We start from the raw sequence: 25019 nt of genomic DNA on the forward strand, positions 1-25019 counted from the left end.
CCTTGCTCCTGACCAGATCCACATTTTGGAGCATAGGTTCAATTTTTATTCAAAAGGAAAATGACTAATTCTTCAAGTGCCAGTGACATTGCATTCTGCTCCTTGGAAACATCCAGTTCTATCTAAACTGGATGACCCACCACAGTGCTGACAAATCACAGACTACAGCTAAGCCAGCTTACAGCAAGAAAATCACTTTATTTTCTCTCATGTACAGGGACATCGTATTCAGGGCTATATTTCTTCTTCCCTGAACACAAGGGCTTGATGAAATAAACACATTCAAAAATTATCTGCAAGAAATCAGAAATATGTCAAATTTCCAAATTTGGAAAGAGATTATGGGCTTCAACTCAAATTGGCACATGCTTTGTTTTTCTCCTTGGGACTCGATGGTCTGCACTGCTAAAAGTTGTAGAAATATGCACAAGACAAAAAAAATTCTCAGGAGAAGAGACAAATAGCTCAACCCAAGCATGCAGGTTTTTAAGAATGCAACAATCTTCCTTCTTTGCATTAAATTATTTGTCACTTAAACTCCTTTAGAGACAGCATTTGTTTGAAGGTGAGGCAAGCAAGTAGAGTACTTACTGCATTTGAACTACCACCATGTTGCTGGTCTCCTTCTGTCTGACCAAAAGCCACACCACTGCTTAAGTATCTACTTCAAAAGTCCCATGACATGGAGAAATTTTTGAACAGCCACTAATCCTCTGTCTACATAACTTTACAATGGTGAGACAGCACTGTGCTTATCAACTGTTGATTTCCATCCCATAAATTAAGTTTTCCCACTCACAAGAGGCAACAAAGCCAGCAGAAGAAACTGCATTTATTTTAAGCCATTGAATAAACTCTTCTGTTAGGGTGTTTCTTCCCCTAGGACAAAACTCACTTTATAAAGAAAAGAAAACAACAACCAACCCATAAAATTGTGACTTCACTACACCACTGTGCCCAGCGATGTTCCTTCTCCTCATAAGGAAATAATTCCCAGACTGGATGGCAGTAAATATTTTGTTTGGCTCTTATATTTAAGCTTTTGGACAAGTTGAAAATCACCCTGATTCTAGAAATCATTATATAGCATAAAGCGGTGAGAGAGGAAGAGTTCTCTTCCGGCAAGAATTCTTACTCAATTTGTTCTCTGAATTAATGGGATGGCCCTGCTTTCACTGCTTGGCATAAAGCACAAGAATCTGGACAGAAGCCCTGCCTTCATTCCCACTTCTTTGGAAAGTCCCAGAGTTGAGAGCTTAGACCTGTAACTGAAAGAGATTTGCAAAGTAGACTATAACAAGAAACAAGTGCAACACACAAGAGGAAGGAGATGGAAGGACCTCCTGCCACAGAAAGATTAAATTATATTTTACAAGAAATTTTACGTGTATGTTGCAGTTTACATTTTGCACCACATTTTAGATACAAACTCAGAACAACATACAGAACATCTTGGATAAACACTGTTGACCACTTATGAAACAGAATGGCATGAATGTCCATCAGCGTGCATGAGTCACAAGTGATTTTAATTTACTCTGTTAGTGTTCACTTTCTGGATTTTTTTAAAGAGTTGAAATGACAGAAAACAAGCACTTGGAGAAACTCCATGAATGACCTTTGCTCTCAAGTACAGTTCAACTCAAGTACGCTCTTCACGAAGATGCAGCATTACCATCTAAGACAAATTGTTTGTTGGTATCTGAAATGCCAGTGGACTATGTGGGTCTGAGCAGCACCTCTAGGCTACCTTGCACCAAAGGCAGGTGTGAGAAGTCAAGCGATGAGGTATGCTAAGAAAGATGATGGGAAAAGTGATCTCTCAGCAGCCTTCAAACTGTCAAAGACAAGTGATATTCAAACAAAAATGGAAAAGTGTTTAAACTAGACTGACTGTTTACAAGACTTACAGCCGGGCAACACGCTGCTTCAAATTGTCACCTGCAGAAATGCACAAATCACTGCAGGAAGAGGCAAGAACCTCAGGATCCCTGGAACATACAGATGTGATAATGGTAATTCGAAACAAATCCCCTCCCCAAATCCCACAGCTGGCTTGAAACCCTCCTTGATGCAGGAGGCACTCCAGAGCCCATCCAAACAGAGGAGCCATATAGTTGAAGTAAAACCACCTCTCAGCCTTCCCTCACTGGAGAGCTAGGAGATTCAGGAGCTGTGGCAGGAGTGTAGCTCAGCCTTCCACAACACAAAGGCATCACTACCACTGGATTTACCTCCATCCTCCTAAACATGAGCCAGCTGTGCCCAGGGGACCAAGGAGGCTGGTGGCATCCTGGTCTGTATCAGCAATGGTGTGGCCAGCAGGACCAGGGCAGGGATTGTCCCCCTGTACTGGTGAGGCCACACCTCGAGTCCTGTGTCCAGTTCTGGGCCCTCCCTGCAAGAAGGACATTGAGGTGCTGGAAAGGGTCCAGAGAAGGGGCAGTGGAGCTGGTGAAGGGTCTGGAGCACAAGTCCTGTAAGGAATGGCTGAGGGGGCTGAGGGTGTCTAGGCTGGAGAAGCGGAGGCTCAGGGATGACTTTATCGCTCTCTGTAACTCCGAGAAGGTCACAGCCAAGTGCGGATCGGCCTCTTCCCCCCGGCCACCAGTGCCAGGACAAGAGGACACAATCTCAGGCTGCCCAGGGGAGGTTCAGGTTGGACAGCTGGAGGAATTCCTCTACAGAAAGGGTGATTCGACATTGGAATGCACTACCCAGGGAGGTGGTGGAGTCACCATCCCTGGAGGTACTCAAGGAAAGACTGGATGTGGCACTCAGTGCCATTGTCTAGTTCCCATGGTGGTGCTCAGTCATGGGTTGGACTCGATGACCTCAGAGGTCTTTTCCAACCTAGCTGAATCTGTGGTGCTGTGATCCCGAGCTGATACAACCGCCAGAAAATCCAAGCCCCCAACCAACCAACCAACCAACCAACCAACTGAAAAAAAAACCAGGAAAACCCAAGCCCAGCACCAACCACAATACACTTAAAAGAAACAAAAGAAAACAGTGAGAAGGACCACCCCGCGGAGAAGATGCTGGGCAGGAGAACAGACTCCTCCCCTCCTGTCCCCACGGCTCTGCCCCTCGAGCGCCGGGGCGGGCGGGACGTGCCCCGAAATGGCGGCAGCGGCAGCGCCGCCCCCCCAGCCGGCGGAAGCGGCGTGACGGCAGCGCCGGCCGCGGCAAGATGGCGGCGCCCAGCCTGCTGCGCGGGGGGCTGCGGCGGATCTTCTCCGGGCTCCTGGGGAGCGGCTGGGCCGCGCCGCCGGCCCGCGCCCTCCGCCAGGGTGAGTCTGCAGGGGGCTCTGCACGGCCCCGCGCCCCGTTGCCTCGCCGCTGTCCTTGAGAGATGGTTGCGGTCACTGTAATTTGCCCTCTCCTCCCGCCCCCTCCCAAATGCTACTTCGTTCAGGCTGCATGGGTCTCATTGTGGCTTCCCGTCTCTTTTTTCTTTTGCAGTCGTGGAGGTGACTGAAGGCAACACGACAACAGTAAGTCCCTGCACCCCTTTTCCTTGGTAGCTGCCTCTGCCGTGGCTTCTCCCTCCTTCAGCCATGTGTGTGTCCGTGCCCTACCCAGCAAGTAAAGGAGAAACGGGGACGTTTTTCTGCTTGAAAGAGCTCTCAGGGTGTGAATGCAGAGCCAGGGTAGGAATTTGCTGCGAGTGCAAGTTAGCAGTGGAGGGTTTGGCTGCTAAAGGACAGGATTGTCACCTGTTGCTGGTGACAGGTACCTCCAGTCAGAGCCCTCATGAGCGTCAAACCCCTCGCTGCGGCCCGGGTAAAGTCGGAATCCCTGACCAGAGGCATTCAGGGTCTAAAACACTGGAGGCCATTCTTCAGACGGTTCTGTTCCTAAACTGGTGCCATGTGGCATCGTCTTGAGTGTGGACAGGCACTAGGGAAGATTGCCATTGGCTTTGTCACTTCATCCTGTGCTGGCAGTGGGATGAGGCATTGCAGGATGTGTCTGTACCCCTACATGCCACACGCATCTCATGCCTTTGATCTGTGTTGTGTTTGTTAACCTCAGTGTGTGCCATACTGGCTTCAGGTGATACATCTCATAACACACTTGTAAAAAAAAAAAAAATAGTGTGAAAGGGGTGTTTTCAAAGGAAGACCTTAAATACTGAAGGAAAACTGCTCCTGAAAATGAAACAGAAGTTCTGAAGTAACTGATAAACAAGAGCATCTTCTTAGCTACAGTTTAAGGAAGGAAGGAAAAGATTAAAGCAGTAGAATTAGAACTTTGCGTAGTTAGCACCATCTAATGTGTTATACTTTTATCAAGAGAACTGTCATTTTTTAGAAGCACAGAAATTACTGAAGGGGAAAGGAGATTGCATTATTCTGCTCACATTGCATATGGCAGTAGCACTATATGCCTTGGCTGGAGAGAGATAACACAGGGGTTTTTTTTTATATTTTATATACATATATACATGCGCATATATAAATATATATATTTATATAAGATGAGAGTGAAGAAGGAATCTGGAAATAGCTAGAAGAGAGTGCACTTAAATGTTAATCTGTATATATATAAATAATAGGAGGGGGATGGACTCCCCTAAACCTGCTTGTTCATGCCTTTGAAACTCTTAAATATTTTTGTCAAAAATATATTTTGTTGAAAGTTTTGTTGTATTTGTGCTAGCAGACATTGTCACGTCTGAAACCTGCATGGAGCAGAAAACTTGCTCTATTTGATACTACATATCTAAAATATATGGCAGTTAGCAAGATGTCCTAAGACTGTCGACAAAAAATAAGTTTAAGGGGTAGCAGTAGGTACGATGGAAGGCATCTATTTCTTGCCTTCAAGTGCAAAATTACTAATCTTTGCCCAGAAACCTGAAGAGAAGAGCTTGCAAGTGTGACCTGAGGTTGTTTTAACCAAAACAACAGGGGAGTATGCACAACAACAAAACACACTTAGTGGATTGCTGTATTTTGCACTCAATCAGTTTCAAAGGGGATGTAAAATATATTTTCAAAAATCCAAAACATTAACTGAGGCTTGAAGTAGGAAAAAGTAAGCATTACATTAGCAGAGCCCTTTGTGAAAATAACTCTTCCTGGAGATCTGGATATATTTGCTGTGTAATATCCTAGCATCAGTCTGGAATCCATCCATATTTTCTCTTCATTTGGGTGCAATTTGAGATAGCTCTTGTTTCCATTTGTAAGTCCTCAAAAAAGAAAAAAAAAAGACAAGTGCACATGCAGATAGACTTTGCATTTGTAACACATCTATAAATAGGAAACAAATTTGTCAAGTTCTTCCTTTACACACCTTGTACATCTCTTTGCATGTTACTTGTGAGAAAATTTCAGTATTAGATGCCAGCACTTTATAGTGATGTACAAAATATAATTTTATAATCTTGTAAAAGAATTGTTCAGAGAATTAAACGGGATAAAATATTGGTATTATAAAATAAATCTACCAGCCCCACAGACATTTCCTAACTATCCTTTCTTAAATTTAAATTTTGCTCAGAGTTTTCCCTGCTGGTGATTTATAGTCCAGCAAGCTCCTATATGTTTTCAGCTATAATATGCATCTGCTATTCTGTGACATTCTCATATTCCCAGAAGAAAAGTTCTTTTAAAGCTTTTGGCTAAAGGGCCTCTACACTTTCAAGGCATGGTGGTTCAAGAGTACTGCAATAAGTGGAATTCAGGTGAATATGAGACCTCACACTGACTGTGAACTAGTTTACATTTAGAAAAACATACACAAGAATTTGCCGAAGGGTTTTTTATGCCCTTTGAATTTGTCCTTCTCCCCATAGTCTGTGGCATAAGCATTCCAAAGGACATGTTGTATCTCTATAAAAGTGAGTTAAATGATGCAGGTGCTGTTCCCCTTACATCCTCACAGGGACTGGTCAGTGTACTGTGGACTCAATGAACAGTATTCCTTGAGACACAGGTACAGGTGGAGCTGTAAGCTGTGCCTGATCATTGCATGCTTTGAATTGTTTCCTAGATTGAAGGGAGAATTATAGAGGATGCTGAAGCACCACCTCCTCCAAACCCCTCTGGCCAGTGTCCCATCTGTCGCTGGAACCTGAAGCATAAGTATGATTATGTGGTAAGTTTAATGAAGGAATTCCTCCAGCCCTCATTGCTGGACAAGTATTGCTCTCAGATCTACACACCTGCCCCTCTCGAGTTTTCCTGGGTGTAGTAAAGATACTTGACTGCAGCTCTGCTTCTCTTGGCTGCCCCAAGAGCCTCCTACACAGTAATTGCATGCCTTGGCTGATGGTGTTCCTGGGGAAAAGGATGAGCTTGTATCAAATAGGAGATTTGGAATTACTCACATGGCCATCTGATCTGACATGCCATCGCTCTTCTGTGCCCAGCTGTCTTTCACCATTGCACTTCCCAGAGAATCAAACTGGAATGTAGCATTTAGTCAGTGGATACAGGCCAAGCTCCAGAGAGGCCAGAAGATTTGACCAGGTCATTTGTATGACTTCAAGCACTACGATTTCTCATTTGTCATTGTTCACTAAGTTAGTAACTGTTTCATACAGCTTCTAAAACTCTTTTTGAGTGTGAAGGAGCATACATTTTTACTTACATTGCAAGAAAAAAACCCAGGTTTTATTCAAGCATTTTGCAGGAAATGCTAATGAGAAGTTTATTAACTAAGGAGGGGATAATAACACTAAACCTAGAATATGGGAAGGAAATCCTGTAGTGCTATAAACCAAAAGCACAACAGTCACGAATGCTTCAGAATAAGAAGCATGATATAGCAGATGCAGAATGTAACTTTACAAGAGGTCACTCAGACACAAGTTTACAAAAGGACTAAATTACCTCCTTGCATGCTCAAAACCCAACACTGGAATTAGAAAAGAGGAAAAACAGACAGGAACATGCTGTTACTAAGATAAGGCAACAGAAAACTCAGAATAAGCTAATGTCAATAGGATTAGAGAGGGGGATACAAATACATTGGAGAAAAAGAAATGTTTGTGAGAAAGTCCATTATTGAGAGGAGAAGGGGACTGAAAGCCACTTTGGTTGCAAAATGACTGTGCTGCTTGTGTGTAGTCCTAGTGCACACATGCAAAGGAAAAATTATGTTTTACTATCTGTATATTGATGGAAATTTGCAAATGTAAAACAACAGGGAAAAACAAATATAGAAATAACTTAAGCTTTGAATTAGGTACAGACCAGCAGGCCTGGATTGCATGTTGCTTCACAATCTTGAAGGAATTAGCTAACAAATACATTACTTCACTCACAGGATTTTTTTAAAGCATAAAAAATAATTCTGGGGAATCACCAAATGGTTTGAAAACTGCAAGTGACATCCTAAGCAGATAAGAGTGGAGGGAGAATGATGCTGATGATTGCTGATTGGTAAATAAAACATTGCAAATTCTAAATAAAAGGTGTCAACTAGGAGTAAAAGCAAATAACCTGTTGGATAGGACTAATTAAGACTCATGAATTATGAAGAATATGAATACAGCAATAGTACCAGACAAAATTGCAATTTTGCAATTACTCCAGTCAGGTGAAACAACAGATGTGAGGTGTAAATGAAATACGTTTAGTATCTTTCAAAGCCTGTGTTGCAGAAATGGAGACATTTAGAATCTGATGTTGTCAGTGATTCTTACTCAGGCTGGGTACAATATTAAACAGTGAAATAAGTTGGGGGCAGGGGAGTATTTAGTGTTTCCTGGCTTGGTTTCTCAACAACATGGGAAACCTGGATATACAGTGAATTTGCAGATCATAATAAATGAGGTGAAGTGACAAATACCATTTTGTAAAGTACTACAAAACCGGATCATGTCTGTTTTGTGTGGCCCGTGTTCGAATGCGGAGATTCCTTGCAATTCTCTTTCATGGTTACTGAATTGTGTAGTGATCAAAACCAACTTGTTACTTACTCTGGAAAATACTTTTTTAAGGTTCATATCATTTTATGTGACTTATAAATGCAAGACATAAACAGCATCATTAAACTCAGTAATTCTAGAGATTTACAGAAAGCTTTCCGTGAGTCACACATTTACAACCATTGAGAAACTATAAACTGATGCTCAGGGATGAAATAAGTTATGGCAGCGGATTACATCTTGGAAACACATATGTAGACTTACATAGATTCAGTTCCTGCTGCCATGTGTGGTAGAAGACTCCAGTGAATATCTGGAGAGATAATGCCATCAAGAGCCAAAGATGTTTTAGACAATGTGATTCTGTAGAGTCTGAGTTCCAGGATTAGAAATTGGTCACAACAGACAGTGTGAAACATGAGTTTTACATGTGTTTGTAGGGTGAACTAAATTATGAGTTTTCTTCCACACTTCACTTTGATTCTTAGATCCTGATTTCTACTGTGTATTAAGGAGGCAAGAGAAAATGAAATGTGAAGAGAGATTCTGCAGCCAATCTTGAGCATCATTACTAAAATAATTTCTTATCTAAGAAATTGTGGTGCTGGGAGGCAATCTATGAATGTAGACTTGTCTCAGCTGTCATATAGATTTTGAATGCATGTGCATCAAGTGTGTATATATCCAGTGCTCTTTCTGGACAAAGAGCTAAAGAGAGCACTGTGAAGTGGTATTTTGAAATTGTAGACATTTCTTACCTCATATTTAGAAGCATCCCTCTGTGGGGCTGATTAGAACTAGGAGAAATTTGAGTTCTGGGGTAGACCACTTCTCACTTGTCCCTTATGTTTTTGAATGCTTTTTACTAGTTGCATATTTTCAGGATTTTCAAATGTTAAAATCTCCCTTTTCTGCACTAAAGTACTCTCTGCTATTTTATTCTCTGCTGCAGCTGTGGTGAGCAGCAGAATCTTGAGATGCTTTAGTGAAGTGCAGGCATTTAACTCTGTGGGCAATTAAACAGTGGGACATTTTTCTCAATGATGGTTAATTGTCCTAAATATCTGTAAATTGAGAGCAGCTATTTTTGTTAAAGATATAACCTAATTCATACAGCATAACCTATAAGATGAGCTTGGTGAGAGATTGGAATAGATGGTGGTTCCTTTGAGATTGATAAGCTGAGATCAGTCTGTTGCACAGAAAGGAAAGTGTGAGCTTTTTTGCTTGGGACGCTTGTAATTGGACTGAATGAGGCACTATGAAAAGGGAAGTGTTGAATTAGCCCCTGAGGGAGTTGAGTAATATGACCTCACAGGACTTTCCTTTTGTCCTGTGCAGCTAGCACAGTCTAAAGTAGTGGCATAATGAGTTACTCTGGCTGTCAGAGAACTGGGGGACCAGTGTCTCCAGAGTCATTAATCAATTGAACAGGCATTGTGAGCCCTAGCAGGTCATGATTCCAACCTGCCTCAGCTGGGGTGTAGAGGGCTGCAGTTGTCTTTCCTAGTTCAATCCTGATCCTCTGGTGTGGCTCAGGATAACAGAGCTTAATATATAAATTCCCACAGTTTGTGGTCTGCATGTGTCTGTCTGTCCAGTGAAACTGAGATCTCAGTTGATTTTTTTTTCATATCCATCAGAGATAAAAAAATTATTTTGGTCATTGTACAAATGCAACTGGATTGAAACCTGCAATTTTACAAAATGTGTGGAGAATGGTGTACAGCTCCCAGGAGTAAGGGAGAGAGGAAAAACTAGATTCTTGTATAACTGGAAATAATGACTGATGGACTTGTCTGATACAGCCCAGTAGTAATTTGGCTGCACAGATAGAACTGTTCTTGCAGTAAATAAAAGTTTTAATGAATCACGTGTCAGTCAAGGATCCTGCTTTTCCAAGTGTCTCCAGACATTAAAATGCAGGTGCCTCTGCATTTTGGTTACCATCTATTCACAAGAATATGTGGTATATAGTGCTCCATCTAGCAAGTTTGTCAGCCCTTTTAGAAGTGGAGGCTAAACTTGTTTTTTATTTTCCCCCCTTATCCACTTCAAACATCATTAGTTTGAGTAGGCAGTAAATATGTCATCTTGCTTTGGCAACATTTAGGGGAAATCGAACTGCAGGCTTTGCCTATTGGCCCTAGATTAATTCAGTCCAAGTTGTTTTCATCAAATGCTGCAGATTACAGGGGTGGGAATCTGGATCCAGCCTCATGGGAGCTGTCCAGTGATTAAAGCAAATCAGTGGTTACAGGCTTGGCTGTCCACTAGCACAAAATGTGAATTTCATGGAACATGACGGCACCATGAGAACTTGCCAGACATATTTTTTAATTTGACCGCTCCATGTACTTGTTCACTTCCCTCCACAGCTGCCCCATGAAGTTGGCTGTACCTGTCTGCTTTGTCCCAGTGGTAAGATACATCTGTGTGAATATTCTGGGAGAGACACCTGGCCTGTTAACTGTGGGGAATCTTCAGAAATGGACAAACCTTTGGTCAAGAGTGCAGCATTTTGAGCCAAGCAGCGTGACTGTGATTTGGAGCTGTAGCAGCTGGGACATGACTGATGATTTCAGTCGAGAAATGACTGCCACACCAGGGTGTTGGTCAGTTGGTGACACTGTTGGTCAGAGATGATAACAGAGAACAGATTCTCTTGATTTTTTTTTTTCCCCATAGGGAGAAAAAAAATATCTCCATTTGCTTCCCACCACCCCCTTTGCATGGAAACACTTGATAACAAGCCTGTGACTCCATGAGGTGTGGTGGTAATATGAGAAATCACTTGGACCACACACACACCCTTCAAAAGAGTGTGTGGCCTACTTAGGCTTTCATGGCTGCAAAGACGGCAACTGCCTCAAATTTGCCATCAGCTTTCTTCCTCCTCTTCTCCACAGAGTACTGCAGCAGGCTAGTAGCATGGTCTTGCAAGTTTTTCTCTTTCTAGGTACTTAGACCTGAACAGTCCTTTTTCACTTAGGGAAGTGTTATGTGCTAAATGGTGGATTGAGCTGTTGGTGATTTGAAGATCCAGACAGCTAAAAAAGAGGAAAAAGGGGGATAGAGTCCTGCTCTGGTTTCCTGAATCCAATCCAGTGTATTTCAGGAGTGGTCAGAAGTCAACGTTCTTGGACATTTTGGTTGGCCTCCATCCAGTTTCTACTAGTGCAGCTGGCACCATCTGGTGCCCTGGTTACTGTCTCCCTGGCAGGGCCATGTTTAGCTGGGCTGAGGGATACTCTGCTTCCCTTTAACCATGGATGGCCTCCCAGGAGCCCACTGCTAGTTGCTCAGCTGGCTTTTCTCCTTTGGATGCAGCATAGTTCTGTAGGGTGCCTGGTCAGTAATTTTGTGTCAGTGAGGTATTAAAGTCAGTGTCTAAATGTCAGTGGGCCCACATGACATGGCATGTTTTCAAAGGAGCTGGATCTGAGAATCAGTCTGAATGTGTTCACTGTAGACAAGTGGATGCAGAAAGCAGGAACCATGGTAAGAGGGAAGCTGCATGTCATGATATTAGTGAGGATGGTATTGATTGGGGGTGGGAAGGACAAAAACAAACCACAGAACCCCCAGACAAATAAAAACCCTCAACATTTTGTCTATAACACTTGTAACCAGCATTTTATCCCAGGTGACTTGAATGCATTTTTAAAAACAGTAGGAAGGAGGAGCCTGAGAACTACTGATCTATCAGCCTCATCTCTGTGCCTAGGAAGATCACAGAACATCCCCCTAGAAGCTGTGCTAAGGCACATGGATGACAGAGAGAAGATTTGATACAGCCAACAAGGCTTCACCAAGGGCAGGTCCTGCCTGACCAACCCAGTGGCCTTCAGCAATGGAGTGACTCTATCAGTGGCAAGGGAAAGGCTTTAGATATCATTTATCTGGACTTCTGTAAAGACTTTGATGTGGTCCCCAATATTTTTCTTTCTAAATGGAGGGGAGATAGACTCAATGGCTGAACTGTTAGATGCATAAGGCATTGGTTGGATAGTCACATCCAGAGAGTAGTGGTCAACTGCTCAGGTCTGATAGACATCAGTGACAAGTGGTGTGACTCAGGGGTCCTTACTGGGACCAGTTCTATTTAGTACCTTCATTAATGACATAGACAAAGGGATTGAGTGCACCTTTGTGAGGTTTGCAGATGTCACAACTGAGGGATGGGATGCCATCTAGAGGAACCTGGACAAGTTCAAGTGGGCCTGTGGGAATTTCATGCGGTTTAACAAGAGCATGTGCAAAATGCTGCACCTGGGTCAGTGCAGCCCTCACTATGACGACAGGCAGGGAATGAACAGATGGAGAGCAGCCCTGGGAAGGACTTGAGGGTGCTGATGGAGGAGAGGCTGAACATGACCCAGCAATGTGCACTCACAGGCTAGAAACACACTTCTGTCCTGAGCTGCATCAAACAAATAGTGCCCATCAGGGCAAGGGAGGGGATTAACTCAATGATTGTCAAGGTCTCTTGCAACCCAAACCATTCTATGATTCTATGACAGCATCTGTCAGAATCCATCATTACCAGAAGGGCGTCCTAAATTCCAGCAGCCCCCTTGACAGCTGAGCTGGTCTTGTGCAGTGGGCTGGGTGAATAATTCCTGGTTACCTAGATTTCTGAATACTCACTTTATATTCACTCGTGATTATTTGCTTTTGCAAGGCCAGTAAAAGAAGGTTAGAATGCTCCAGGGAGCTCTTTGTAGAACAGCAAGGGTGGGGGGGTTAGGAGCAGGTCTGTGAATCTGTGAACTGGCAGTCAGGATCACCCAACATGAAAAGCAACAAGTACTCTTTGTTCTTGCCTGTTGCCCTGGCTGAGGGGTGCAAAGTTCTGCCATGCCCCGTTTGAACTCACTCTGTCAGGATGCTCGTTTGCTGGCTGCTCCCCTCAGCCTGCAGGCAGCCTCTGCATGGTCCTGCTGCCTCCACTAGGAACATACTTACAACAGCCGTGGAGAAGTAAACTCTCTACAAGTCTGTTGAAGGGGAAATAACAAGTGGGAAGTCTCTGGAGTCCATTTATGCCAACTTATGCTATGTCAGGATGTCAAGAATGCCTGCTTATATTGGCCTGAGGGGTATCTTTGAATACCCCCTTGAGGGGTATCTAGCTCTGGTGTGGAAATGGAGAGCATGGATCTGAATCCTGGGCTGTTGTACTGTGTACAGTTAATGGGATACTTGTGCAACAGCTGTTGCTGCTGTGTTTAAAAATTCGTCATTCCAGCCCTGTGATACTATCTGATCCTAGAGATCCCTTTAAATTGTTTTTATTAAAAGGGCTGCTTTACATTTCTAGGGTTTTTAATTGTAAAGGTCAACAGCAGTGTAGTCTAAATTGTTCTTGAATCACAGACGAGCCCTCAGCATGCTTCAAGTGCTCCTTTCATGCACCATGACTGTCACAGCCCCACCTAGTGCACGCACAGTTGAAGGACTGACTGCAGCAATTTATCCTATTAGTCCTTTCTCATCAGCACATATTCTTTTCTTACATAAAGCTTCCTCATACAACATCTTGGACTATTTCCCTGATCTCCACCCCTCTGGAGAGACCTGAGGGAAGCTCCACTATGGGAAACTAGATAAAAGTTTGAAGAGGAGATAGCAGAGAACAATCCTGCTCTGAGGGAACAAGGAGGGAGTCAGAGGTGATCTAACATATCTGTGAACTTTAGGACAGCAGCTGTGATGGCATTTCAAGTTGTGTAAACAATATGCATCTGTAGGTCTTGTGTAACTCTTAGTACCTAGGACACATTATCTTAGCAAGAATCTTGGAGCAAGTAGAGAAACAGTGAAGGAGCAAGGATTGCAGCTGACATCATGTGTTTACACTAGTGAAGTCAGGGGAAGACTCAAACCATCTGAGTGACCTTACTAAGCTAAACTGGCAGGCAGTGACAGCAAGCAAAAGCCACTTGTTGCCAAGCTGCAGACAAAATGCGTAGGGAGGAATCATTGTTTGTTTTACATTGTTTTGAGTTCTGTACACAACACAAGGCTCAGCACAACACCTGCAGTCACAGCAGTGAAGGTAGCTGGAGAACTGATGGTTTTGCCCTTCTCTCTCCCTCAGGATGTCTTGCTGCTGAGTCAGTTTATCCGTTCAGATGGAGGGATGCTGCCACGAAGGGTCACAGGCCTCTGCTTGGAGGAGCACAAGAAGGTTGCTGTGTGTGTGCAGATGGCTCACCGTGCAGGTACACAACCCCTGACTGTAGGGTACCTACTGAACCCTTTGAGAGGGGTCTCCTGCCCAATTGGTATAGCTCAGTGAGATGTCATTGTCCAGTCACCCAGCAAACTTGTTATGGTCCAAGTGCTGGGACAGGGTGATGGAACAGAGACTACTTGTTCTGCTTTCTCTGTGTCCTGACTCTTGCCTTGACAGAAGACATTTATCCCTGTAGATGAGACAAATGTTGCAGAAAGATCTAGGAAATGGCTCAGTCTCCAGTAACTAATGATTAAACACCTGCTTCTGAAATTACTTGATTTACCTAAGCTTGACCTACCCCATTAGTAACATGCAACTCTGCCATCTGCCATGTGATGACTTTTTTACTTTTCCCAGGTTGACACAGTCAAGAGTATTGTGCTGATCTTTGTGCCTGGTACCTGAGTTGTATCCAAGTTAAATGGACTGAGAATTTTAATAGTCAGATTTTCCATCCTGGAGATGGAAATCTGACGGGACACCAGTGGCCCGTGTCCTCTGTAAAAGCCTCTGTGATAAGCCCAAGTGACAGTGTCTTTAGTGTATATTTCCTCCCTATACCCAGCACAACTTCTTGGCTTCTCTGGCTGGGGTGCAGGGTGAGCAGTGACTGAAGATAAACTACCCTTTCTAATGTACTTAAGCTTTTGTTGTGCTATTGCCTGGCTTATGAGGTGTAATGTGACTTCTGAATGCAGTAGAAGCAAAGAGACACTGCAAAATATTCTCACATCTTTTTCTGTTTCAGGTTTGTTGCCAAACCATAGGCCTCCACTTCCTGAAGGGCATGTTCCCAAGAAACCCAAGCTGAACAGGTGAATAGTCTTGTCTTTCCACATTTCTCTTATTCAGGAATAAATTGGAAAGGGAAAAGCAGCTCCTTACAACTGGGTGAGAAATGCCTCAGGCAGCAGGGTTCATCAAGTGTACTCAGGATTTTGGAGAAGATCTGTCACAATATTTTCTTGGCAGTCTTTTAAGGACAAGTCGTATCTCATATAAACCATTTATTCACACAAGATTAAAACTGCCACACATGTTAGAGTCTGCCTGCCCTTCCTCAGCTGTGCTCACCTCCTCATCACTAACAGTCAGTAAGGCAGTCACAGGAGGATGCCACAGATGGAGTCACAGCAGTGCAGAGTAGCTGAGGTTGGAAGAGGGAGGCCTCTGAAGATTGTCTAGTCCAAGCTCCCTGCTTAAGCCAAGTCACCTAGACCAGCTTACTCAGAATTATGTCCAGCCAGGTTTTGAGTACATCCAAGGATAGACCTTCCCCAGATTCTTCTGAGGGCAGCTTGTTCCAGAGAACCAGCCTCATACAAGGTAGTGTTTCTTACATTCAGACAGAATTTATTTTTTAATTTGTGCCCAATGCCTCTTGTCCTGTCACTGAGCACCAGTGACGAGGGAGAGCCCTCCCCTCTCTTCTTTACACCGTCCCTTCAGGTACTTGGGAACATTGGTAAGACCTCACTGAACCTTCTTCTCTGCAGGCTGAGCAGTCCCTTCTCTCCTAGCCTGTGTAGCCCCCAACAGCAGGAGGGTGCCCAGGCAGTGATAGCAGCAGTGAGGAGGGCAGGCTGAGCAGCCAGCAGGGACCCATCACAGGCCTGTTCCCTTCTGCCCCATTCTGGTTTCCTCCAGTCAGCGATTTGCCCTGTGCCCGCTCTTCCCCCTCCCCAGCCTGAATGGCCCCTGGCCTTTGGTGGGCAAAGGGAAAGCCTGCAGCCGCCTCCTGCTCCGTGCTGGGCGCTTGGAGGTGCTAATCCCCTGTTTATAACCTCACACTTTGTTTCCATGGGGATGTCAGAGCTGTGTACGAACCTCGCATTAGCAAACCGTGGGGTTACCAGAGGCCATGGGGCTGTCGCTGGGAGAGCTTACACTGCAAGGCTGGAGACTCCTGCATTTCAGGTCTGACTCTACAGTGGAGATTTGAGAGAGGCTCCTGGAAATGCTGGCAGGCTGCATAATGTGTATCAGTGAGGGTCAAATTAGAGGACTCTACATTTGATGCAGCCCTGTAGCCATCAGATACTTCAACTGTAATAACTTCTTCCTTGTGTCTTACAAGTCTTGAGTATTCTTTAGTAGCTCTGTCTTATCTGGCAGCTGTGGGGTGGAGCATATTATCTTGTTAGCATTCACATTGCAACCCTGAGTAGCAGGTTGAGACTGGAAATGGTAAATGCAGTATCTTGCTGAAATCACACCAGGACTCCACATCTGATGCCCTGACTCTTACAAATTGTTCTATAGACCTTTAGTAAGAACAAAGAATTAATACCTTCGGATACATTCTGCATGCAAGTAGGTGTGCTACACCTCTAAATTAATTCAATTAGAGATTACTGCATTGCTAGCCCCTCCCTACACTACCCTTGTTTTACTCTTCCCAAAGAGGCAATGTAGCAGGCCCAGTGGAAGCAGTTTAGAAAAAGAGAGCAGAGCTGTTTGCTGACAATATGGAGTAGCATTGAAGTAGGCAGACCTTGGGGTCTGAGTGGAGATAAGAGAATAAGATCAAGAAATGGGATTGAAAGTTTTGATGGTGGGGCTGACACTATACAAATGTGTCCCAAGAATAAGGATAAAGTGCATGAGTACTTCAGGAGTTCTGTTCTCCTGGTCCCTCATGATACTGTCTTATCAGCCTGTTGGAAGGGGAAAGCTCTGTGTTTTGGAGCCTTGCAAAATCTTGGCCATTCTGTAAGGATTTTGACCATGTGAACCCCCACCTGTACTTCCCTCATTGCTCTCTAGAGCAGGAGCTGGCATGGCATAAGGCAGGAGTTACAAATTGCTTCCTTCCTCTAGCCTGAAGTGCACCCACATGCTGAATGACTGAAGTCATTTAGCTGGTACTTATTTTGGGAATGAAGCCAGAGCTCTTATCAGAAGTTTCCCACATAAATGACTTGTCCAAGCTTACCTTGTCTTTGCCTCTGTACTTGTTTCCAAAGCTTCCTGTGAGTCTGCAGTAACTTGGGAAGCACTCAATCTGTGGTGCTGCTAAATGCAAGTGAACTGACAGGGGAGAAAGGGGGCAGAAGTGGGCTTCAACTCTGGAGTCAAACAAGCTGCCTTGTTCAATGCCATCAGAACATGTCTGCATCATCCTTTAACCATGTAATATCAGGGCTATTCACCTGGCTTAGCTTGTTCCTTCATTGTGTTTATGTCCACTGGATTTTTAAGTGCCAAGAAGACATCAAGAGGATCTAAAGAGAGCCCATTATAGCAGGCAGTGCATTACACAGTTAAGTGATGTGTTTTCCAAATCTTTGAGCTTCATCTCTTTTTGAGATCACTGTATTGGCTGTTCTAGCCATCTTTACCACTCTGCTTAGATGAGAGGTAGCAATGCCTTTCTGCACTGCTGCTATGGCCCTGGGAATGTCAACAGGGAGAAACTGAGATGCCTCATAATATGTTTGTTATTAGTTTGTTAAAGCTTTTCCAAGACAAGCACAGGTAATGTAAGTAATCTGTTGTCTGTCTCTTTACTCTGAATGGAGAAAGTTTTCACTTTTGTAAAGGAAGGGCTTCTGAGAAGTCCTGTCTACTCCAGATGTTACCTCACACACTTCTGTGGGAATTTGTGTCTGGGACCTGCCTGCCATCTTACACTGAGGTGAAGAATGTTTTGCTTGTGGTAGAGCTCTTGACATACTACACCATCAATGGCTAGAATGACAGAACTAAAGCCTAAGATAGCCTGAGGAACTGATTCCACTCACACCACCTGAGATTGAAGGAGATTCATCACTTCAGTGTCAGTTGGGACTCAGAGCCCAGTGCCTCTGCCATGATACAGAGCATTGAACTACTGCATGTAGACTAGGAGCAGCAACTCTGGCCTGGCTGAAGTCTGGCAGATTACTTCATTTGGATGAACCATCTCTTGGATTTTTTTCTTGTTTGGCAAAGTTCTGGTTGGTGCTCCCTGTGGCCAGGCTTCTTCCAAGGCTGTGTCATTATTTTTGAGAGCAGCTTCATTTGTTGCCAAAAGAGGGACAAATGAGCCTGATGAAAAACTGATGTGTCCCTTAGACAATGTGTGCATTGTCTAAGGCCAGCTACACAGGAGGAACTCTATGGCTCCTGGGCAAATGTACTAAGGAAGTATATAAAGAATTGAGGAGCTGCATTAATGTATAATTTTGAAAGCACTAAAAAAAAAGTTGTTCCTCAGTTATATTTTTACCGCAGTTGTGGCTGTCTTGGCCAGAATGTGTGGCCCATGTCACAGTCACCCTGATTAAAATGAGCCTACTTCAAATCCAAAGAGTCTGGCATGCACTGGCTAGCACCTAGCTGGGATTAAAAGGTATCATGCCTCCATATGGAGCTATCAGCAAACTGCCTTGTTTTAACAAGGGTCAGGGGTGCTGACATGCCATTGATTTAAGTGTTGTGAAGTGTGAATTTGTCATGCAGAACCCCTCTGCCTCTCAAGAAGGTGCTCTTCTGGTGCTTATTCAGTGATGTTTTCCAAAAAGCAGAATTCCTGCTCTGTTTTCTGAACTGGTTGTACTATCTCAATTGTACGAACTTTGGACATTCCCTTCTACATGCCCCAGATTTCTCTGCAAAGCGATAAGGATTTCCCTGCTTTGCACTGGGTCATTTGGCAGCTGGCCTTCCTCTACCCACTCCATCTCCTTATCCTGTTTCCACTACTGGAATTCAAGAGGAGCAGAATGCTTTGAGAATATCTGACCTGCAAATCCTGCCTTGTACTTGGTTATATAGCTGTCTAGCATAGTATGGAACATTCATCCTTGATGTAATGTAACACAAAGGAGGAGATTGGGAACTGCAGAAGAAGGCAGAAGATGAAAGTGAAATGCTAAGCTTTGTGGTCAGCTAAGCTGAGGGTGGTAGGAGATATATAAGAGCATCTTGTGGTCAGAATTCAACTGGGGAGCATTCCAAATCTCCCTCTTCTAGCCTCTGCAGTTGGAACACTGTCCAGGTGAGACTTGCCATGATATTTCTCATTTCTTGGACTTCAGTTCTTTGCCTTTTTGCTTTCTGCCTGATTCATTTTTGACAGTGGTAGCTCATGAATGTTACCACTTAACTGTTTTACTAGCTATGCTGCTTTTGAAGAATTGGCCGTGGGAGTAACTCACATCATCCATGGACTCTTGAGTCTCATGTCCTCACCTTCTCTTATGTATCATTTGTCTGCAGAAGTTGGACATTGAAAACAAATGAAGTTTACCCTGTCAATGCAGAATTATTCCCTACAGTTAATTTTCCTCATGTTTGGCCCATTCTGGGGCTTTCGCTCTTTCCAGGGGATCATTTCACAAGCAAATTTGTCATGCAGCCAAGGATTGTTCCCTCATCCTCAGCCTGTATTCTCCCTTTCAAAACTTCCTGCTGTTATTTCTGCATTTGTTCATGCTCCAGCCTGGCATGTTCCAGTTAAGTGCTGCAGCAACAAAATATTTTCACTAGCCTGTGAGGCTGAGGAAGTTCTAAGCGATTTCACCAGCATTGTGTGGGGTGACAGACTGTTCCCATACTCCAGAGTAATGTATGTGCAGGCCACCACACACCAGAACCATTTGGGAAACAGTCAAGCTCAGCTGTAGGTCAAACGTCTTCCTTTCAGTAATGGAAACCTGAATAGCTCAGCAGTTTTCTTTTCAGCATGGAAGTTTTTGCATGGAAAATGTGGACTAACAGTCTATCCAGAACAGTCCCTGAATTCAAGCCAGCATCTAGATGCTCTTTTAATATGAATGTAGCACTCATGTTCTTCTGGCAAGTCCAGAGTATTGGTTAAAACACAACACTGTGTTGTGAAGTTGTTCCCTATCCAAAAGGACGAAGGGATATCACAGGTTCCCTGACTCTGGGGTCTGTCAGCAAGAGGTGCTGTTAGATTGTGGAATACTTGATTTTGACTGCTCAGCTGCCTCTCCATTTCCAGCTTCCTACTGGAAGAGCATAACTTGGCACAGATAGTATCTTAGTCAATCCCGCCTGCATCACCTGAACTGGAGGAGTTGTTCTGTGTTAACCAAGAGGCAGGCTCCCTCCAAATTCCTCATGAATTACAAATTTCTCAGGCTCTGTGGAAACCTCTTGTCCCTGGGAGCAGAATCTGGTTTCCCTGCTATCAGCATTTCACTCCAGCAGCATGTGGTTCCTCTCATCTGCATGGGAACTGTGTTGTGCATAGCATGTGTACTCAAAAGCAAAGAGCCAGAGGGGCTGCAGGTGAGCAAAGCCAAGAGGTGTCATGGGAAGGGATGTGGCAGGGAGGAGGCAGTCTCGCCAGCACTTTGATCGAGTGCTTCCTGCAGTCTGTAGCCCTCTGCCTTCTGCTCTTAATCCAAACAAAAGCCATATTGAAAAAATTCAGTGAGGGTTCAGAAGTTCAGGCTTGAATTGTACCAACATGGCCTTTGCTTGAGATGTGTATGTGGTTTTCCCATTTCCCTTACCCTGCACATGAAAGCCTTGTGCCTACTCCTATGTCTGAAGTGGCAGCTTCCTAGTGGGAAGGCCTGTCCACTGAATAGAATCCATGAAAACAGACTTCCACATGCTACAGAGATTTTAGGCTATTACAAAGACTGCAGGTGAATTAACCACAGTTGTTTCCATCCTGATTATATCTTGCCATTTCCCATCAGGGAAATCCCACCAGAGTTCCTATCACAGTTTTTTTGCATAAATTTGTGCACTTGGAGTCCAGGAATTCTTGTTCTTGCTCAGAACCCTGCCTTAGTCAAGGGGGCAAGCAGACCCCTGAGGTGAGTCACAATTCCCAAGACTGGTAGTTATGTCCCCTTTGCCTAGAGTGGGAGCTGTGCACGCTGAAGTGACAGGTGAGGACACTGTAGACCAGCCTCATTTGGCATCCACCTGAAGAGTCTTTCCTGACAACCTTCAGCTACTTGAGAAAATTCAAACACTCTGCCAGTGTGTGTTTGCAGGTGATCATAAAAACTCCCCAAGACAAACCTTATTAGATACAAAGAAAAGTTGGGGCACTTGGTGAGTAAAGGGTGTGCCCTACCTTACATGGATGGCACAGTTTGCAGGGAAGTCGTGTGTGCTGAGCTTTGAAGCTCTCCTCTGTGAGTTTTGTGGATTGTTTTTACTCACAGAAAAAAAACCCCAAATCTGTGAAATAGTAGGAAACGGAATTAGTCAAAGAGGAGAAGGAAGTTTGTAGGCTGACTGCTCCCAGGCATCAGGCTTTTGCATTGCTGAATCAAGGTAAAAAAAAAAAAAAAAAAAAAAAAAAGAAAAAGAGGCAGCAAACAAAATAGGACAAGTTTGAGTTTGGGACAAAGCAAGTATTAAAAGCCCTAAAAGCAAATGTGCTCCAGGAAGGGAAAGCGTCCAAATGTCTGTTTCAGCTAACAATGAAAAGCCCCAGCCTGCAGTCCCCAAAGGAAGCCAAAAGCCTGGACCAGAGGGCTGGATTAGACCTGCTCAAAAGAGAAATAACAAAAGCTTTAAAATCAGGCCATTACTAAATCCTCCTTCCTATGCAGAATTGGGGTGTGCACTTCCAGCCCCCACACAGAAACAGAGGGATTTCTTAAAAAGCCACTGTCTGTCTAAACCTGCATGCAGCATTGATGTGTATCTCACATTCACACATTCACTACTCTCCCAGTGAGATCATTTATTATCACAGGAGCACTTTCCCGTAATCGTGTGGACACGTGACCAGAATTGCACTTGGCACACTGATGCATTAAAACAATTTGGGATTTTTTCCCTCATTTTCTGTAAGTGTAGTCTTGCAATAGCAAAATTTGTGCTACAGCACCCCCCTTGCAGCAAGGGGAATATGAAAAGGAAGATCTAGCCCATGTGCTCATCTAATAGCTCTACGGCTTCTCCCAAAGAAGCTGTCTTGCCATGGTCCTTTGCCACATTCCAAACTAGGGACTGTGTTTGGTCTCTATGAACTCCCCTTGCATGTGAAATTAGAGACAGGAAAGTCTCTCCCACTTCCTGTCCCAATGCTGTTATGTAAGGGATTCCACTAATGCACTAGCATAGCATTACAGGTCAGAAGGGACGAGTTTAATGCACACATAGGAAAACAAGTGGCTGGATCTTGCTATGTGTCGTCACCCAGACCCCTCCTGCTGGTGCTTCTAGGTGTTTTAACTGTCATAAAGTCCTCAAAGCAAAGCATTTTGAAAGTGCCTTGATTTCAGAGGCAGAAAGCTCCACATGTGATTAATTTTCCAGTTTGTGCTATTAGGGAGAACTGAGGAAGAAAAGTGCTAAATAGGCTGCTGTTCTGCAGTCTGTGGCTGCCTGGCATAGCAGGCTTTCTTTGTAGCTCTCAGGAATGTGCCAAATGCCTTCAAACAAATGTCTCTGTCCAAAGTTCTTAATATCTCAAATTTGCACGATGCAAATAAAAGGTAACAAAGCTTTTTGTGGAGAGGACGAGTGATTGAGGTTACATTAAGATCATGGGATTACTCAACAGAGGCGTGCAAACATCGCTGGACAAAGTTTATCAGTCTGTTCCAAATTCTAATTTGTTGGAGCATTGTTTGTGCAGATTATGCTAAGGTTTTACTTTGTATCTTCATTGTCTGAAAAGACTCCTCTTTCTCTAAGGACCTCTATTCCCCTCTCTACTGGTAGCAAAAGATTTAAAGCCTAACAAAACTCCAGGCCACCCAGCCACAGGGTAAGATTTCCAGTAACTGATTCTGGATCTGAAATCCCCTGCCTGTTTGCAAAGCCAAGTCTAAAACTTCAAATGGTAAAAAGCAGAGGATATTTGCCAGACTCTGCTCTTCACAGAGATTTGTAGTTGTGATGATAATTCCATTTTAATACCTCTTACACTGTGGGTGCTGACTTCCTGCACTAGCAAGCTCTTATAGCATTGTACAGAGAACACTAGAGCAAATATGGAGATATAAAAATACAAGACTAGGCCAGAAACCCATTGCATGCAGAAGTAATAGCTAATTATCCCCCCAAAGTAAATGTATTCGTTTTTAGAAGCTTTCTCACAGAATTTAGCCTTTGTAATTAGTTTACCTTATTGAGACCAGCTGTTGAAATAACACTTCCCCTAGAGGCTGGACGCATTCAGTCTTGGACTTAGTTGCAATGAAGGGATTTGGCACTCCTGTTTAGCTGCAGGTGGACAACTTGCCAGCAGCCTGGAGACTACACCTGATTTGTTTTGTGAAAATGGAAGCAAGCAGGTGCCAGTGGGTTCAGTGGAGAGATGAGCTTAGAAATTCCAAAACAAACAAAAATTCCTTTCCCATGGCCCCTTCTGAATTGAAGGAGCTCTGCTCATGGTTATTCCTTTTATAAAGATGCATGTTAGGGAGGCAAAGGCTATAGTGGCTTGCTTCTGCTTCAGCTGGAACATTTTCTCAGTGATCAGTCTCAAACTGAAATGTGTTTGTGTTGTTTTGACAGGTACCTGACCCGCTGGCCCGTCAGATCTGCAAAGCCCATTTGGAAGAGGGGCCCTAAGTGGTGCAAAAAGCCCTATCCAGTTGGACACCCTTTGCTGAAGGATAATATCAAATATACACAAAAGCCTCTCTGTTTAAACCACTAGTGGCCAGAACTAGCATAGTCAGTAAGCACATGTTGTCCACTGTTCTGCTGGGGTTTTTTTAAAGTTTGTTAATATCTCCAATTTTCTTATTCCAAAATTGTCTTTAGTACTCTATATTGTGTCCAGCTGTAATCTTTTCCTCTGGGAGAATACAAGAGCCATCAAAGCAAAGTTCAGTGTGCAGGATGATTTGATAAAAGCAAGGGTCAAAGACTTTTACCTCAAAGCCAGAAAGCATCTGTAGGCTTTTGTTTCTTTATGTTCCACAAATAGGTTTGGAAAAGGATGTTCCCTTCTCTTCCCAGCAGTGACTGGTGTTTCCCCATTAAGATGTGTTTCAAGTCAGATTTGCCTCATTTGGGCTTTTGTACCTGTGACACAGATGGAAGAAAAATTTCTCTGCAGCACTGTATTTTCTCAGCAGTAACAGAAATTGTTACTGACTACTGAAATTAATTTTTTTTAATTATCATCTGTTCTATCCATAATTTTCAGCAGAACACCTGTGGCAGTGGCAAAGAGGTGTACATTTTACTTGTCCTCTTAAGAATTCCTGGCTTGTTCTTCACTCCTGAATCCGGCAAATACACAGTGTTGATATCCTTGATGACTGCCTGTTTTTTTCTCCCCGGCAAATAAATTTTTCATAAATCTTCCATATCACTGATATGGTTGCTTCCTGGGATAGTTTGGAACTGATTATCCATCTTGTAACTAAAAGGTGGCACCATTTCTCTCCCTTTGTAGTACACATACAGATCTTCCACCTATTCACCATTGCTAATTATGGGCCTGGTATGAAAGGCTCATGAAATTTATCATGGTCATTATTGCTTTGGCTCCATTTCTTTGGTATTTATCTGGGGGCTACAAATCAATACAAAATTTTTATGTACTACTATGCCAATTAACCTTGTATTGCTTTTATTGGAATCATCTGCTAATACCATCAGCATGGACAGGAACAAAAGGTAAGGATAAACCTGTATTATCCAGGAAATCAAATTAGATTTAAATGGTTCTTTTTAGCCTTATTTTGTGAAATAAAAGCCCTAGATTCAGCCCCCTTGAGCTGGCCAAGACCTTTTGCTTTGGGAGACAGAGCCAAGACTTCATTAACCATACTGAGATAAAATCTCTGGCTGACTGAATCTGTTTTATAAAGTTTTGAAAGCTACAGCCCTTCAGAAAGGAAAATATTTTTCTTTATTCTTATACACACAGAAGTTACTCTGTCTTCTAGCCCAGGTAGCTCTACTCAGTGAGCTTTGCTAAAAGAAAAGTCACTGGATTAAACC

At 43.6% G+C, this 25019-nt stretch overlaps 1 protein-coding gene across 1 annotated transcript; it reads left to right on the forward strand.

Moving 5' to 3' along the window:
- The first annotated feature begins 3114 nt into the window (after positions 1-3114).
- Positions 3115-24388, forward strand: MRPS18A (mitochondrial ribosomal protein S18A). Its single transcript, XM_058801164.1, has 6 exons — positions 3115-3293; positions 3466-3497; positions 6004-6108; positions 13989-14112; positions 14878-14944; positions 23577-24388. The coding sequence occupies exons 1-6, from the start codon at positions 3194-3196 to the stop codon at positions 23719-23721; spliced, it is 573 nt and encodes a 190-aa protein (XP_058657147.1). The 5' UTR covers positions 3115-3193; the 3' UTR covers positions 23722-24388.
- Positions 24389-25019: the final 631 nt, after the last annotated feature.

This window comes from Ammospiza caudacuta, chromosome 3 (genome assembly GCF_027887145.1).
Source record: "Ammospiza caudacuta isolate bAmmCau1 chromosome 3, bAmmCau1.pri, whole genome shotgun sequence".
Taxonomy (NCBI): domain Eukaryota; kingdom Metazoa; phylum Chordata; class Aves; order Passeriformes; family Passerellidae; genus Ammospiza; species Ammospiza caudacuta.

Coding starts and splice junctions, on each gene's coding strand:
- MRPS18A (XM_058801164.1), top strand. CDS start 3,194: ATGGCGGCGCCCAGCCTGCTGCGCGGGGGGCTGCGGCGGATCTTCTCC. Junction 3,498..6,003: donor CTGAAGGCAACACGACAACA/GTAAGTCCCTGC, acceptor ATTGTTTCCTAG/ATTGAAGGGAGAATTATAGA. Junction 6,109..13,988: donor AGCATAAGTATGATTATGTG/GTAAGTTTAATG, acceptor TCTCTCCCTCAG/GATGTCTTGCTGCTGAGTCA.